Source organism: Vipera ursinii, assembly GCF_947247035.1.
Source record: "Vipera ursinii genome assembly, chromosome: 10".
In the NCBI taxonomy this organism is placed as follows: domain Eukaryota; kingdom Metazoa; phylum Chordata; class Lepidosauria; order Squamata; family Viperidae; genus Vipera; species Vipera ursinii.
Genome location: NC_139520.1, coordinates 16,907,274 through 16,925,102, shown reverse-complemented (window position 1 = coordinate 16,925,102; position 17,829 = coordinate 16,907,274). Strand labels below are relative to the sequence as shown.

Here is a 17,829-nt window from a genome sequence, read left to right as displayed (position 1 = left end):
TCTCATTGGAATGATCCAAATTATTTGACGTGTTCATGGATTTCTCTGCCAAGAGATATGATATAGGATAATCACTTTTTCGTTTTTGGTTTTTTTAAAAGATTCACTTAACTACTCGAAATATGCTACTCTCTGAAATTCAGTTCCACTGGATTCCTACAATGTCCCTATTGCATCTAGCATACAAAAGTAGCAAAAACAAAAGAAACATGAGCCATGAACTCTTTTTCTACCTATTTCCCAATTCAATGATTTCCTATTAAAAAAAAAAAGCTCCAATTTATGGATGATGCTTCCGGCAAATGCTTTCTTTCTTCTACTTTTATCCTAGAATCAGATCTATCAAACAAAAGGAAGGAAGGGAAAAATCAGCATACAGAAATATGTTTTTTTAGCCCCTCCTCCGTTTAATCGTGTCCATTCTCAGAGACTGTCTGAATAAGTATCTGCAGTTTTCTTAGTAAAAACTTTTCAGAAACGGTTTGCCATTGCCTTCTTCCATAGGCTACTTAAGAATGACTGGCCCAAAATCACCCAGCTAGCTTAGTGCCTCAGCTGGGACGAGAACTCAACAGTCTCCCGGTTTCTAATCTTGGAAGGCGTGTTATTTCAGAAACATATTTTGCCTGAGACAATTTTATTCACCGAGCAATCTCAGAATATCAGCACGAATTAAGTTAAACGTATTTGCTCAACAAAATTTGAATCGGACCTTGTTTACAAATGAGATGTGTTTGGACTAGAAACATTTGCTCTTCTAAGCACTAGAGCGAAACAATATTGGAAGAGATTTTCTCTCTATAAAAACAAGTGCATCATTTACTTCATTTCCTTAGGATTCATTTCTAACTATTTCTAAAGTGTTCCTTTTTAATAAAACCTGCGTTTATTTTATTTTATTTATTTAACTGGATTTGTATACCGCCCTTTCCCGAAGGACTCAGGGTGGTTTACAGGGAATTAAAACAAGAAATACAAAAATTAAAAAAAACAATTAAAAAGATTATAACAGTCCCTGAAAGAGTAAAAACCCCAATTAAAATTAAAATTAAAATTAAAATTAAAATTCTCAGCCTGGGCCAGAGAGCTCGAAGAGCCAGGTCTTCAGGTCCGGGCGGAATGAACGGAGGTCGGGGGCAGTCCTCAGCTCCACGGGCGGCTGGTTCCAGAGGGCAGGCTGAGAAGGCCCTCCTTCTGGGCGTTACCCGCCGGCAATCTTTTACCAGCGGCACCCTGAGAAGGCCCTACCTGTGGGAGCGCACTGGACGAAGGGAACTTGATGCTTGTTTGTTTATTGATATGCGTGTGTCTGTTTGTGTGTGTATGTATGTGAACATATATAGTTTTTTTATTTGACATGTTGTTGTTGTTGTTGTTAGTTGCGAAGTCGTGTCCGACTCATCGCGACCCCGTGGACAACGTTCCTCCAGGCCTTCCTGTCCTCTACCATAATTTGACATAGGTAGTACCAATATCGAAGCAATTTATCATAGCCTAGGAAACACTGGTTTTAAAAAGGAAATGAAAAGATTTTTTTTTTTAAAAAATGCTAAAGTAATAACTTACCTTCACAAGCTCTTGTTGAGGCCAAATCTGAATGGGTTCAACTTGTTGCGGTGTTTGTGTTTGGATTCCATATGTGTTCAGAAACACCTGCAAGCTGTTGTTGTTTTCAGTGAAAACATTACAAGGGAACATTAGTGCGACAAAACTGGAATCTGCTTTCAGCAGACCACATTTGAAAGAAATCCAGGTTTTCATGGAATCAAAGCCAGGTTGGGTGTAATAACCTTTATTATTGCTTTGAGACTTTCAAAAATAGAATTACCATGTCGGTCCAGATATCTCCCAAAAGGTCTCGGAAAGATCTGCCTGTCTTCACATGCTTATGCAACATGCTAAGACAGAAACACAGTGACAGTCTAACACAATGTCTCTGTCCTATAACTCTTGAACCTGCCTGAATAAACCAGAAACCTGAATATGGCTGGTGACAAAATTCAGATCTGAACCAAGAATTCTTCGCAATCCACCATTCTTGAGATCAGTCCTGGAACAGGAGACTTGGGACTTCACTAGAGGCTTGTGCTGAAGCTTGAAGCCCATTGAGTAAACTAATTTGTTGATCAGGAAAGGAAAATGTCAAGCTCCTGATTTTAAATTTCCAGCCTGACCCATCAAAATACAACGGTTTCACTCTGCCTCTTGACCGCAGGATGTTGTTATAGGAGGGGTGCAGAAACTCTGCAAGATTTCACCTACAAAGGATCTGGAGATGACGGCATCTCCATCTTAAGTACCAGAATCGCTAACTAGCACCTTGAAAACCAATCAGAGAGATTTAATGGAGATCTGAATGACTTACCGTTGGCTTTCAGCGATCAACGCAACATGGACCACGAGGTCATTTTCCAAGGGACCCTAAAACCATAAGCAGAAAAAGAAAACTTTTGGATGGGGATCTGCTATTTGATTGTTACCTGCCACACGACGCAAAGCCAATGTGAACCATGACCATTCATTAAATATGACCGGCATTTTCCGGCTGAGTTGCAGCTTTCCTTCTTTCTTTATTGCCTGTTAATCCATTTGGTTATGCAAACAGGAGAAAGGAACATCAGGAAAGCAACACGTATCAATCTAAGTGTCACCTGAGGAGCTGCGCTGTCAATAATTTTTTGAGTCATGCGCTGTTGAAACGGTAGGAACAGCTTCTTCCCTTTTGTTTAGCTCTTTTGTAGCGAAGCAGGAAGGAGAAGAAACCATCAGCTTTTGATTTATTAGGGTTGTGCATCGTTTACTAAAAAGCACTTTCTACTAATCCATGAATGTAATGCTACTGGTTATCTCTCAGCAGTGGTATGTAAGGTTGATGCATAACAGATGTTCTACGTAGCAGATAGCCTACATGACTGCACATGTAGAGTTTATTTACCCAAAATGTCTTTCTCATTCATTTTATGGGCAGATTCCATATGTTTATTTTTTTTTTTTGAGGAGAGCAATGAGACCCCACAGAAAAAAACACAATGGAATTGTCACTGCCTATGAACATATCAGAATTTGGGGGTCTGACTTAAGGCACCAGCAAAGCATCAACTATACTTTTAGTTGCAGGGTTTTTAATTGGGCAACTTCATACAGTCTGATATTGGTACACAAATAAAACTATATACACTACACTGCGTTTGTTCGGTACACACTTGCAAAATCCGGGCACTTTCTAGATGTGTGGGCTTCAACTATTATAAACCTCAACAATGGCTACTCTGACTGAAGGGTTCTAGGATAAGATGTCTAGGCATCTAGACCGTGCCCAGATCGGTGAAATCTGCTATACACATGTAACATAGATTGCTTTTGTTTGAGAAAAAACTTGGAAAACAATCAGTGCTCTCTAACTAATGCTTATGAAAAGCAGAAGGACACCATACTTATTATTCCAAGATTTTAAGTATTTACAATCCTATTATCAATTTAAGAAGCAGTTCCACTTATTGCAAGTCAGGCATTTGTGACAAAGAGTTGGTGTGGGTGTGATGCAGGGTCACCGCTGTTCTAGAGTAGAGTAGAACAATGGAACTATTGTTAGAAATTGGCCTGAGGCTCAGTTTTCAATAAACCTCAAAGTAAGAGGAGTGATGCAAGTCCCCCCCACTCCTTATGGGGTTTTGATCTAGTCAGGATCAAGATCAATGGACAGTTGCCATCACAATATCCTCCACCCCTTTGATTTGAACTTCTAATGGCTTCATAGCAGCCTGTTGACTGAGTTCCTGGCAGGACTTTTGAAGCACAAGGAGAAAAAATTGAAGCGCGATGTAACACATTAAGAGGTTTGGAAAGGGTTGTTCTAAGTGAGTAAAGCAAGGTGTTGAGGGATGTCTCAATTCTAAAAGATAAATAAACATCCTGGCTCAACTAATGCTTGATTTAGCCTGATGAATCTTTTGAAGCATCAAATAGAATTGATTTCAGCAAGGTTAAATGCAAATGAGCTTTTAACATAAGGATGAAGAAAGGACTGGGGGGGGGGGAAAGAAAACTGTTATGATTTGTTTATTGGGTCTGTGGTCCTGTTTTTATTTGTTTGACAGAGGAAAAAAATGCTGGAATGAAGATATTTTATGACTGGAAGAAAAAAAATCAACATCTGTAGACACCTGCGGAGAACTGCTACAGTCTGTTCCTGCTTATACCAGAGAATGTTTAGAATTCGAATACAAAGCCCTTTTATGAAGTACTTGTCCACTTCAGTTGGAAATGGGATATTCATAAGAGAAACAATTCAGGGGAATTACCCCATACACGTTATCATTTCTCCGTTGTAGGGAAAGAACCATTTTAAATTCAGAAAGCATTTTTTTCATATGGAGTCATTCATGCTTGAATTCCAGTTATGGGAAAAAGAATAATAGCTCTTCGATAGATCTGGTTTCATGATAAGTTTTTAGAAAAAGGGCCATTTTCTAGAAAATAGCTTTTATCCCAAATCTCAAGTTTGATTAAATTGTTTTATTACTAATGAGAACTACACGAGCTTCATTAATTTTGGCTGACTGATTGGCTTTTATGAAGCTATCTATATCTATATATCTACATATCTATATCTATATGTGTGCGTGTACATATGTATACACACACACACACACACACACACAGGACGCTGAGCTTGTCGATCAGAAGGTTGGCAGTTTGGCGGGTTGAATCCTGAGTGCCGCGTAGCAGAGTGAGTACCTGTTACTCGTCCCAGCTTCTGCCAACCTAGCAGTTTGAAAGCACGTAAAAATGCAAGTAGAAAAATAGAGACCACTACGGTGGGAAGGTAACGGTGTTCCGTGCGCCTTTGGTGTCTAGTCATGCCGGCCACATGACCACGGAGACGTCCTCGGACAAGGGCTGGCTCTTCAGCTTTGAAACGGAGATGAGCACCGGCCCCTAGAGTCAGAAACGACTAGCACGCATGTGCGGGGGAACCTTTACCTTTATATATATATATATAGATGTGAGACTAAATGGATTTCCTTAATTTGCTTTGGAACAAAAATGAGGTTAGCTTAATCCTTTGTACGGGATCCTTTGTAGTAAAGCGTTTGCATGTGGGAATGTAATGAGTACAGGCTGAGTCCTCCCTACTATTCATTAACTTGAAAAAGCTTTGACTTTTGCATAGCACAGTGGGTAATATTTTCATGTGTTTTATTCTTATCTGAAATCAAAGGACAAATCTAACTGAGTCATGTCTTGTGAGTCTCCTGCTGAGAAAGCCAATTCCTGAATAAGGGAATAAATGTCTGGAGAACAAAGATTTACAATCAAGCTGGATGAGAAACCTGTTAACTGGGTTCAGTTCAGATAATGGTTTTGCAGCTACCATTAAAATGAATTAAAACCAATACTAATGGAATGCCAGTAAATTCCAAAAATCCAACAAAATAACTTGATTTATTGAACTGAAAACAAATAGAAGGTAAGAGTTGTGAAGAAGAAATTAAGGTAAGATACAGTCATGACTGCTTAAAATTAAATGTGTTAGGTATGTTTTATTGATTCTTCTGCCTTGTCTGCAGTCCTAAAAAATATGAGGTGATCCACGGAGTCTATCACAATCTCACAAATTTTGTGAGCTGTGTACTTGTTTCAACCTGCTACTGTAGAACTTTTCCAGGAACCAACCTCAAGCCTACTAACTTTTTTCACTGCCACTGTAACTATGGACAGTTACTAAACAAATGGTTGTAAGTCAAGGATTACCTGTAGTTTAAGATACCTGAATTGTAGTTTTAAGAAGAATGTAGAGGGAGAGTTGGTAAATTTAACAACCAAAACACAAGCCTAGGGTCTCTATGGAAAAAATAAAGTCACCAATGCATCTCATATATGCAGTTCTTTTTATATGTTTTGTCCAGGCTGGTATTTTTTTTGAAAGAAAACAAAATTGAATAAATTATAGGACAGGCTCCTGCTGGATGCTTGCTAATCATAATTTTAAGGCCTGACCTATTTGCCCAGCACCTATTTTAGCTCCAACAGTTATTCTATAACTACTAGATCCAATGAGTGGACATTGATATAACATTAGTAAACCAACTCAGTCGTGTTTTGTAACCAACAGTTCAAATTAGCTAACTGGTTCTGCTGGCTTATAAAAACTGGGGTATGCAATTTAAAAAATATTATCCAGATGGTCTATTCCAACTTTGAAAAGTATGGAAAACTTTGCAAATAGTTATTATGTAAGCAATTTATTCTAGGCTCCTCATCATAGACTAATCCAAAATTATTTCCCGCCCACAATATGTTAGGGATCAGCAATTTGCTCAACAATAATAAGACTTTTTTTTTTATACATCAGTAGAAATATACCTGATTTGAGTACCGCATGCTAACGTTCCGTTGATCTTGCGGGGGAATGAAACGCTTCACCGGGTCGATATCTTTAATGCTTACTAAACCATCCACTGAAAGCAAAACCACCAAACATCGGTTATTTGTCAACGGATAATTCAAAGCAGTTGTCGCCACTACACAATTTATTACTCTGAAATGTGCAAGAAACCAAGATCAGCATCAGAGTGATAATGACACGTGGTGGCTGGTCCTTAGATCGCTGAATGCATCTGAGCCCAGTTTTGCCAGAACACGTTGCACACCCAGGGGGATCAGAAAGCCAGTTTCCATCCCAGAACTCTTAACAAACAGCATGGAGAATTTACCCCAAGACATTTTCAGCATGTATTTTTTTTAAGCCACCCTGAAATCTAACACTGCACGGAGAGACGATGATCTTGAACGAGCTCACTATGACAAGCCATGTGCTCATATGCTCTTCCCTCAACCTTTCATTGTGCTTCAAACTTCAACATCAACAGCTTGAATATTTTTTTTCCAGTGTCAAGTTTTCTCTTTGGATGTAATAAAAAGCTACAGTTTAAACAAGAGATACTGTCGACGTTCAAAGCCAGTCAAAGCAGGCTACGAAGAATGCATCTGTCAAAGGCCACCAGTCTTGACGGAGATAGGCTGGATATTTGTGAATCATAGGCGCATCTTAATTGCAAACTGCTGCAGAGCAACATGGAAGATGAACTCTATTTGGGGAAGTAGTGCGCTTCCCAAAGAATATCAGGTTGGTAAAATGGAAGATGAACTAATGGACTGGCCCAAGCAAACAGCATCGTTCTTACAATTCTCAACTCTGAGTTCACTCTCAGGTTAATAAGCTACAGTTTAGCAATTCTAGGAAACTGTGTGTGATATAGGTTCACAAGCGCCATGATAGTGTGCTCAGCCGTGGTGGCACAGAGGTTAGAATGCAGTATTGCAGGCTAACTCTGCCCACTGCCAGGAGTTCGATCATGACCGGCTCAAGGTTGACTCAGCCCTCCACCCTTCCGAGGTCAGTAAAAGGAGGACCCAGATTGTTGAAGGGGTAATATGCCGACTCTGTAAACCACTTAGAGAGGGCTGTAAAGCACTATGAAGTGGTATATAAGTGCTATTGCTATTGCTGAAAGGTCGTTTAATAATCCAGGAACCTTTTCATGCAGCTTCTAAAACTCAGGAAGTCACCAGAATTCAGGTGCAGGAAAAGCTTATTCAACTAGTTCAGGGGTAGGCAACCTCGGCTCTTTTATGACTCATGGACTTCAACTCCCAGAATTCCTGAGCCAGCATGGCTGGCTCAGGAATTCTGGGAGTTGAAGTCCATGAGTCATAAAAGAGCCGAGGCTGCCTACCCCTGAACTTGGAGGACATTCTGATTCTTTGGTAGGTCTGCTTACTTACCGAGAAGTTTGGCAATAATATAGAGGGACTGCCCCAAGAGAAAAAACTTGCCATCCCGTCCGTGGTTGCTAGGAAACCTTTTCTGACTGCCAGGATTTCTCTTTTCCAGGTCAACAAAATCAGCTGGTACGTAGTAATATTTGGGTACAACCGGAAAGCCTGCAAATGTTTAAACAGACTAGTTAAAGAGGGATTAACGGAAGGACATGGGCGGTTCGGGGGGGGGGGGGAAGTGAAAAATAAAGAAATACACGTGTGTCAATATAAGTTCCCCCCACCCCAAAAAAAAGCACAGTGAAAGAAATAACGCCGCCACTAATAATCCTTCTGTGCTGCAGCTCCCTAAAGTTGATACAAACCGCCATCTCGATTTATACCTTGACTGAACAGATGCAATGCCTATAAACTGTTTCTAGAAGGAGTGGGGGGGGGAAAGGCAATTTTTGACAGATGGAAAAAGGCTGTGCTTTTTTTCAAGGCACCACTGTTAAGCAGGTGCGACAGATCAGAAATGTTTACAACTGCTATTAGTGAAATGAAAAGCCGTTAACGAAAGTGAGCTTAGGAATGAGATAGAGAATCTGCATTCTTCAATTGTTGTTGTTGTTGTTAGCTGCAAAGTCGTGTCCGACCCATCGCGACCCCATGGACACCATTCCTCCAGGCCTTCCTGTCCTCTACCATCTTCTGGAGTCCATTTAAGCTCACGCCTACTGCTTCAGTGACTCCGTCCAGCCACCTCATTCTCTGTCGTCCCGTTCTTCTCTTGCCCTCAACCTTTCCCAGCATTAGGCTCTTCTCCAGTGAGTCCTTCCTTCTCATTAGGTGGCCAAAGGATTTGAGTTGCATTCTTCAATAGGGTGCTTTAAACCCAATCCCTCTATACGCCTGAGTTTTTAACATCGTCACATATACCTACGTCCGAAAATAGATTGGTATTTGAGGCACAGGTTATTTGCATCGGCAACGGCTTAAAACCAAGAAGGTGCGTTTTGAAACGTTTATTAAAGACATGGCGCACAGTGTTTGCACATTTAATTAAATGATATATTATTTCAGGCAAATGGCAATCTGGGGTTTAAAGCAATTTTTTTTTAAAAAAAAAGGTTAATATTGCCTTACACAGTGGGACATTGGCCAGGATTTAAAATGGAAAGGATAGGCTACTGGGAAACATTGTAAAGGAAAGCATCTTACTCACTTTCTAGAAGGGTGTTAAAAAGTGGGAAACGGAGAGTTAAGTGCTAAAATAATTCACTGGGGTTGTTTTAATTAGCCAGATTCAGCTAAAACAAAAAGCAGAAGGCAAACGATGACTGGAGAGGAGTTGGCAGATTCAGAACAAAAGGATCATTTTTATAAGAGAGACTTCATAAGAGATACTCAACATCTCCGTGTGATTTCCTTTGTAGCGTTTTCAAACGGAATGCCTTTATTGTATTGATACGAGGGGGCGAGGGGGGGGAGAAGCAATGAGATCATAAACATAATTGAAATTGGATTTTTTTTAAAAAAAATTTTTACTCAGAGCTCTCTTCAGAACCAAAAATTCCCCTTGAGAAAAGTGAATGCAGAGGTATCCTCAAGGCTTCTTCCTTACGTAAACTCTGCAAGACCTATTAAGTGTCATGATTTAAGACCCAAATTACCATCCCAGGACCAAGTATAATAGGGGACAGCTTCTAGATCAGTGTCTGTCAACTTTGGCAACTGTAAGATGGGTGAACTTTAACTCCCAGAATTCCCCAGCCAGCCGGGCTGGCTGGGGAATTCTGGGAGTTGAAAGTCCACCCATCTTAATGTCATAAAGATTAAAAAACAGGGTTCAAGAGCAGACATGACAAACACACGACATCACGTAAAGTCACGCGACGTATCGGGACTGTTTGGCCATTGTTGGCAATGGGGTGGGCGCGGCTTCCCCATGATGCGTCTGGCCCGCGGGCCGGCAGTTTGACACCCCTGTTCTAGAGGATCAAGAAATGTTACTTTTTTGGCCATGACCAGATACTATGGAGCCACATCACATTATTCGATTTACCCATTCTACAATATCTTCTCCTTCAGGATGGTTTGGTCTCATGCACAATGTAGTTGTTGTATACAACAAAAGAAGAGGGGGCTCATGGCTCTTGAGCAACCGAATGTTTAGCCAATGGATATTTCATTCACCAGACCTTTTTTCCTGATCCACATTTGAGGGGGGGGGGAATGAAAGTGACATCATATTTAGCCTGGAGCGGAGTTCTTCTAAAGTTCTTCCTAGCAGTTGGTCTGGCATTTACTACATTGACTAGAAACATGCTTAAGGTAAAGGTAAGGTAAAGGTTCCCCCGCACATGCGTGCTAGTCGTTTCCAACTCTAGGGGCCGGTGCTCATCTCCGTTTCAAAGCCGAAGTGCCAACGCTTGTCCGAGGACGTGTCCGTGGTCATGTGGCCGGCATGACTAGACGCCAAAGGCGCACGGAACGCTGTTACCTTCCCACCAGAGTGGTCCCTATTTTTCTACTTGCATTTTTACATGCTTTCGAACTGCTAGGTTGGCAGAAGCTGGGACGAGTAACAGGCGCTCACTCTGTTACGCGGCACTCGGGATTCAACCCACCAAACTGCCGACCTTCTGATCGACAAGCTCAGCATCCTAACCCACTGAGCCACCGCGTCCCTTTGAAACATGCTTGAGGACCCCTTATCCAGAGTTCTCCATGGAGAATACCTTCCACTGATTGTTGTAGTATAGGATCCAGAAGGTCCTGATATTCTTTGACTTGCTCGGGGTTACCTCGAAAGAGCCCTAAAAGCAATCCAAGGAGACTTTATTAGCAAGGCGCATCCCTTTCTAGCTGACTCAGCGCTAATGAAAAGGCCCATCGCCCTTTCAGTGAACCGCTATCAAAGGTAAAGAGTCTTTATTTTCAAGACGAAACAGCAGAGATGGGAAACGGCACCCAAGGACCTTCTGCTTTCTACAAAGCCATTTGCCCTTTCACTCAAATGGCCCATCATATAATACAGTTGCTTGCATTTCTGAATCCCATCTTAATGTGGTTTTTTTTTTACAAATAACTCAACGTGGTGAACTTACCTAATACTCTTCCTCCCATTTTCCCCAACACAACACGCTGTGGTAGGTTAAAAGCTGAGAGAGAGGGATTGGCTCAAATTCACCCAGACAGTTTTCATACCTAAGGCAGGACTAGAACTCACAATCTCCTGGTGATTGGACCAAAGTCACCCAGCTGACTTTCCTCCTTAAGGCAGAACTAGAACTCACAGTCTCCTGGTGATTGGCCCAGAGTCACCCAGCTGATTTTCCTGCTTAAGGCAGGACTAGAACTCAGAATCTCCTGGTGAGTGGCCCAGAGTCACCCAGCTGATTTTCCTGCTTAAGGCAGGACTAGAACTCAGAATCTCCTGGTGATTGGCCCAGAGTCACCCAGCTGATTTTCCTGCTTAAGGCAGGACTAGAACTCACAATCTCCTGGTGATTGGCCCAGAGTCACCCAGATGATTTTCCTGCTTAAGGCAGGACTAGAACTCACAATCTCCTGGTGATTGGCTCAAAGTCACCCAACCGGCTTTCCTTCTTAAGGCAGGACTAGAACTCACAATCTCCTGGTGATTGTCCCAGAGTCATCCAGCTGATTTTCCTGCTTACGGCAGGACTAGAACTCACAATCTCCTAGTGATTGGCCCAAAGTCACCCAGCCGGCTTTCATGCCTAAAGGGGACTAAAACTCACAGTCTCCCGGTTTCAAAATTCAGACACTGGGAACCGACTGATATTTATGACCACTGCTGTGTCCCAGGGGTCACATGATCACCTCCTGACAAGCAAAGTCAGAGAGCGTCACTTAACAACTGCGGAAGAAAGACGGGTGCAGACCAGGACTCAACCCTGCCCCTCCTCAGTTTGGCCAAGTGCGCCAAAACCACAAACTGTGGCTTGCAGCCAGCGAAGATCGGAAGGAGAGAAACGCCACGTAAGAAAGGGGGGGCAGACGAGAGGAATGGCTCACAAGGTATTACACATTCTCTCTATCATATATGGGCACACATATAATTTTTCATGGATTACCCTGTCATACCCACTACTTCTCTAGTTGAAAATAATTTCCCTGTTAGGTAGGGGGTTATAAAATACCAGGTGGATTTCCTGCAGCTTTGTCATGATTACAGTGTTAAGCATTGGTCTGTATTTCCTTTTACTGACATTTGTCTATATAATTCACGCTTGGCAGTGGTTCCATTTCCTCTTTTCGGGGGGAGGGGGGGTTTGGAGGAGGGGAGGGGGGAAACGTTGCCGATTTCAAATTCTGCATTTCCTTGAAGGTAAAGGTCACGGAGGAGGGAGGAAACATATCACTGCAGCTACATGAGATTTCAGTAAAAGTCATTCATTCGACTGTGACCATCGGCTTTTCTCTCTGAAAAATCCCAAAAAACGGCTGGCAGGTATGTAAACACTAGATACTCACAGATCTACCTAAAGCAACCTTCGGTCATTGCATTGACCTGGCTTGGAATGATGGGAGAGGAGTTCCAATTATTTCCTCTTGTCCCTGTTGAAACTGAGGGAGGGGGCTCTTGCAGGAAACAGAACACCGTTTCTGCACTAGAGACCTCCCCCCTCAAAAAAAAACCCTTAAAAAAAACCTTTAGCTTGTTACTCTTAATTGTACATAAATAAATGCTGTGTCCAACCAAACACAGTGAGAAATAAAACACCTAACAGAAAAAATTAGTTTTCTGTTAATTAAAAGGTAAGCTAAAAGGTAGTTTCCCCATGAAACCCTATACCAGGGGTCGGCAACCTCGGCTCTTTTATGACTCGTGGACTTCAACTCCCAGAATTCCTGAGCCAGCTATGCTATGCTGGCTCAGGAATTCTGGGAGTTGAAGTCCACGAGTCATAAAAGAGCCGAGGTTGCCAACCCCTGCCCTATACCATTTCAGACAAATGGCTATCCAGTCTCTTCTTAAAAACTTCCAGCGTTGGAACTTTTCTGTGGTCATGTGGCCAGCACGGCTACATCCCAAGGTAACTGGATGAAATGCTGTTAAGCTTCTCACCAAAGTGGTACCTATTGATCTACTCGCATTTGCATGCTTTCGAACTGCAAGGCTGACAGGAGCTGGACGGGTGTTCACTCGTTGTGTAGTGCTCAGGTCTTGAACCTGGGCTGTCAACTTTCTAGATGACAAGCTCAGTGTCTTTAACCACTTGAGCCATCATGCCCCCCCTTTATTCCATCAGCTAAATTCATTTTACAAAAATTGGGCACCAACAATTACAATCATCCTCTTGGTTTGCCTATAGGCATGGGTATACACGCACGCACCCATCCATTTATCCTCTCTACACATTCCAACCCTCTTCTGAGACAATAAGAACACAAAATCATACTTACCATCAATCATCATAAAAATAAAAAAGAGAGGAAACTCGCATTCAATGCCGTCAAAGAGCTGAAAGTTGTTTTAAAAAGAAAAAAAGAAAAAAAGGTATAAAAGGCCGTGCTGCAGTTTTATTGTCAGAAAGATGTTCAAGCAATCTATTACAAGTTCAAAGGAATGAAAGATACACATGAAAACAAATTATTCTTTGTCAGTACAACAACAACTTACATCGAAGAAAGAGAAGAAAAAAAGGTAATTCATCTGGCTACATTAAAAAAAAAATTCCAACCCTTTCAAAATGCGAAACCAGAATTTTATGCGTTAAGATTTATCGCATCGTGCTTCTCCGCAAGGAAATTCCATTTAAATTAAAAATAGTATGAAAAGAAAAGGAAAAAGGGGAACTTCATTCAGACATCTCTTAATGGAAAGCATTAATATTCAGTACCATATCAAAATTTTATTATTAATACACTCCAGTCTGTAGCCAGCTGTGAAATTAAATAAAATGATAAATAATGTGACTATCTGTGACAGGAAAGAAACTATACATTGAAGTGGAAATGCAAACACATTCACCTTTAAACAAATCAATCAGGAAGAAATATGCTGATGCAATATATTAAGTATTGCACATCCAAACTACAAGCATGTCTCTTTCACTAAAATAGATGGCAAGGAAGTGCCAAAGCTAATAGCTTCTATGATTTGTTTAGCTTCTTCCCACTTTACTTTATGCATCAGAGCAAAGAACATTTTCTTTGGGTTCTGTCAAAACATGCAACAACATTGAGAGAAAGTGAGGAACAACACCCAACGAACATAAGAAGAGAATCTAAAACTCAACTTTTCTCCATAGATTTGACAGAGCTAAGTCACGCTGAAGTTAACATTGAGTCTAAGGGATGAAGTGCATTCTGCGCTATTTTGTCCTTGGAATGGGACAACTCGCCAAGAGACAACTTGCCTTGGGACAATTCAACAATTTGATTAAATTATTTAAAATAATTTAAAAATTATTTTAATTTTTGTCATTCACATTTCATTTTCTCCCTCCTTTTGCACTCTTTCTTTAGCAATTCTATTCCACCGTTTCTTTGATAGTAATGTAACTCTTGTCCGTTGGTGAGTTGGCCATGCTGACTTGGCTGGGGCAAGCTAGCTGCGGCGAGTTGGCCATGCTGAGTTGGCCATGGTGAGTTGACCTTGGCGAGTTGGCCATGATGAGTTGGCCATGGCAAATTTGTAAATCCACTTGTCCTGCCCACTGTCTTTCTCCCCCACATTTCACACAGGTAGATTACATTTGGAGTAGGGTCCATGGTTCAGATAATTCTTCACTACACAGGGCAGAATACAAATGATGCACTCCTTATCCTTTTATATCAGTGACAGATTGAAAATGAACCAAAGGACTACATATTGTCACCTGTACGTGTATAAAATAGTTATGAGTTGAGTTTGGCCACTAGCTATCTAGTCTCTTTTTACTAACTCTAATGGATCAATGATTTTCTGGTGTCTGAAAGATTATTTCCATCCTAAATCCTATAGAATTATCTCAATCCTACGTCCTATAGGATTATCTCCATTCTACGTCCTATAGGATTATCTCCACCCTATGAATTTCCAACCTGGAAATTCAGGACAATGGATATGTAAGGAACATTAATGGAGGCATATCCAGAATTTTCAGAAAGGAAGACCCATGATTATATCAACAATAATTCAACATTAATCTTTGTTGTTAATTCAGTTGCAAGAGTGCTGAAATGTTGTCCTCTAATAGCTTAAAAACAGATGATATAGAAAATATTGCTAAAATCTAGACTCAGCAATGTCACTAGAATCCAAATATTAGAACTGGACATTCAGAATCAAAACAACTGGCAGTATAAAAATTATCTAAAGTGGGCAAACCTGGAACTTCTTGGCCCAGTCATTGTAATAAACACAGGGCAACAACAACAAAATCCCACAAATTTTGTACTCTGGCACTTATGAACACACATTCCTTCCTCCCTTCCCATATCACAGGAACAAGGTCATTTACCTTAATCTCTGCTGGTTTATAGTACTGTCGGGTTTTATCCTCCAACGCAGTTCTATAACCATCTCTCAAAAAACGCTTAAATCCGTATTTTCCTTTGAGTTTTCTAACGATCTTATCGACTGTTTGACTGGACAAAGCTTCATCGTCCACAGCAAATGCAGGATAGCTAATACACGGGAGGAGGGCGGCATCAGTGTTCTGGCATAACAAAAAAAGTTTACCTAAATAAGGAACATTCTCAATTCAATGGATGATGAATCTGGGTTAGAAGAATGCTGACCTCTATATATTATCTACCTTAGTAAGGTGGGTAACTTGAAATGGGCTGAGCAAATACAAACCCACTTTTCAAGCAGACAGCTATTTGAAGTTACAACTGCCCAAACAGTTTAGGGAAATATTCACGTGAGTGAGATTTGAACCGCTTGACACAATGGTCAAATGTAGGAGATTCCACTCTATACTCTATAATGGACGTCTCTGCATCTGCGGAGCGGAAGAGGTCATGGACCCGGCTCGCATCCTATTTCACTGCTGCCTATATAACAGGGTGAGAGACAGGCACCTTGGTCTATACACTAAATGAATGACCCACTGGGACCCCCATATCAAAATAACTTACCTTATGCGTGGCCAGAATTTGAAAATTACATTTAACGCAGCACAGTACCTGAGCAAAATGGTTCGGCTGAGATCGGCATAGGTGAGACTGATTGGGGTAGATTGTAGGGCCGACAGTGAAATATAATTTTACCATATTTTATCTATCTACATCTTAAATTGCTGTATTTGATTCCAATTTCATTTTAAAAAATGTATTTTATCCCAATTTCATTTTAAATTGCATTTTATTTCTATTTTATTCTAAATTATATTTTAACCAATTCCATTCTAAACTGTTCTTACTGCATTTTAGTATAACGTGTGTTTGGAACTCTACACCTCGATATGGCCCATGGGCTAATCAACAAAGATTATTATTATTAGTATCTACGTATTCAATATGTCACATGTAGTAACTCCAAACAGGTACTCTGGGTGTTTCAGAACGTATTTTCAGGTCTGGCAATTACAGATTTCTTCCATTAATTCTGCACTCAAATCTGTGTTCCATATGAAAGGAGAACATATGCAGGAATCTGACTTAGTTGGAAAGAAAGAAAGAAAGAAAGAAAGAAAGAAAGAAAGAAAGAAAGAAAGAAAGAAAGAAAGGAGAGAGAGAGAGAGATTGAGATTACAGGCTTCAGAGAAACAACACAAGGTGCTTCATTGTTCTCTGAAGTCTATATACTTGCAAGGTGGAGAACCATTCTATACTCATTGAGACCAACTTTCTTTGCTTTATCTATGCAACAACTGTAGATACATCAAAACTGAAAATACAAGGGTTTAAATAAAGAAGCATGGACATACATTGGAACGTTTACAGTGAATAGAGCTGTAAAATATTATAATAAAACAAAGCAATATTTAGTCAGGTACTGACAGGGTGAAGAGATTTTCTGAATACACAATCAAGGGTTGGGAGGTTTTTTTTGGTATTTTTATATTATAAGCAAACTCTCTAAAGGAAATTTTGCAATCCACGTTTGCAAAGAAAAATTGATTATGTTATTAGTAAAAGCAGTTTTAGGTTTCCCTGTCTTTTATCTCTTGCTTTTAATTTCTTCTGCCCACCACTAGCATTTTTTATGCTTCGCATAATGTTGTTTACTGCGGGGGGGGAAAAGGAACAGGATAATGCTATTTATATTGTACACCGCAAAAAACTGAGTAACCTTATAAACAAAATGACTATTGAAAACTCCAGCAAAGGTAAAATTTTAAAACAGAGGAAACAATACAGAGAATAAATTTCATTCCCTTGTTGCTCCATAAATATATTTATGGGTACAGTAAAATTAAAGGAATTGCAAGAATAAAAGAATCAGGTTTTGATCTATGTCAGAATATTCTTTAAATAATCTTTAAATTGGGGGAAAAAACATATATAGGTGTATGCATGTATGTACGTGTGTATGTACAGTATGTGTATGTATGTATGTATGTATTTTTCCTTGAGGCAGCAGTGAGAATAGTTTACTGGAATTGTCCAAATTAGCATGCCAAGCTTGCCCATTTTAAGATAAGGAAATGGAATGTACTTTATGCTAATGAGAAGTTTCTAATGCCGAAATGGCTTTCAAGCAGGCCTTAACCCATTAGACAATATCTTCCCAACTATTAGGCCCCAAAATAACTAATTACTTATTTCTAACCTAGAGGAGTTCCCAGATTTTAAAAACTAAAATGGAAATTGAATGCACAATGAAGAGAAATGTGTGTCTTTTTCATGCACTAGGAATGGTGATATGTTCCATTCTGAAGTTATATTGCAAATGCATCAGAAATTCTGAAAGTCAGACAGATCCACCTATTTAACGCTTAATAACAAAATTATCACGATCAGAACACTTTTCTCAACTTTCACTTAATTTCCCTCCCCCCTCTTGTAACACTTATAAAAGATGAGTCTGCCATAAGGAAGATCTCTTTCATACGCTTCTTTCAGAAAAAGACCCAGATTCTAATTCTGTCTAACGGCAAC

General features: G+C 40.3%; 1 protein-coding gene across 4 annotated transcripts in view; it reads right to left on the bottom strand.

The window, feature by feature from the left end:
- The window catches only part of PHKB (phosphorylase kinase regulatory subunit beta), a 97,597-nt gene that overhangs the window by 37,617 nt on the left and 42,151 nt on the right, over window positions 1-17,829 (bottom strand). For all 4 annotated transcript variants that reach the window (XM_083370530.1, XM_083370528.1, XM_083370527.1 and 1 more), the window contains 7 exons: window positions 15,243-15,440; window positions 13,201-13,258; window positions 10,506-10,583; window positions 7,789-7,947; window positions 6,367-6,461; window positions 2,366-2,421; window positions 1,567-1,660 (listed from right to left, as the gene is read on the bottom strand). In XM_083370530.1, coding sequence (XP_083226656.1) covers window positions 1,567-1,660; window positions 2,366-2,421; window positions 6,367-6,461; window positions 7,789-7,947; window positions 10,506-10,583; window positions 13,201-13,258; window positions 15,243-15,440 — 738 coding nt within the window. The remainder of the gene's footprint in view (window positions 1-1,566; window positions 1,661-2,365; window positions 2,422-6,366; window positions 6,462-7,788; window positions 7,948-10,505; window positions 10,584-13,200; window positions 13,259-15,242; window positions 15,441-17,829) is intronic.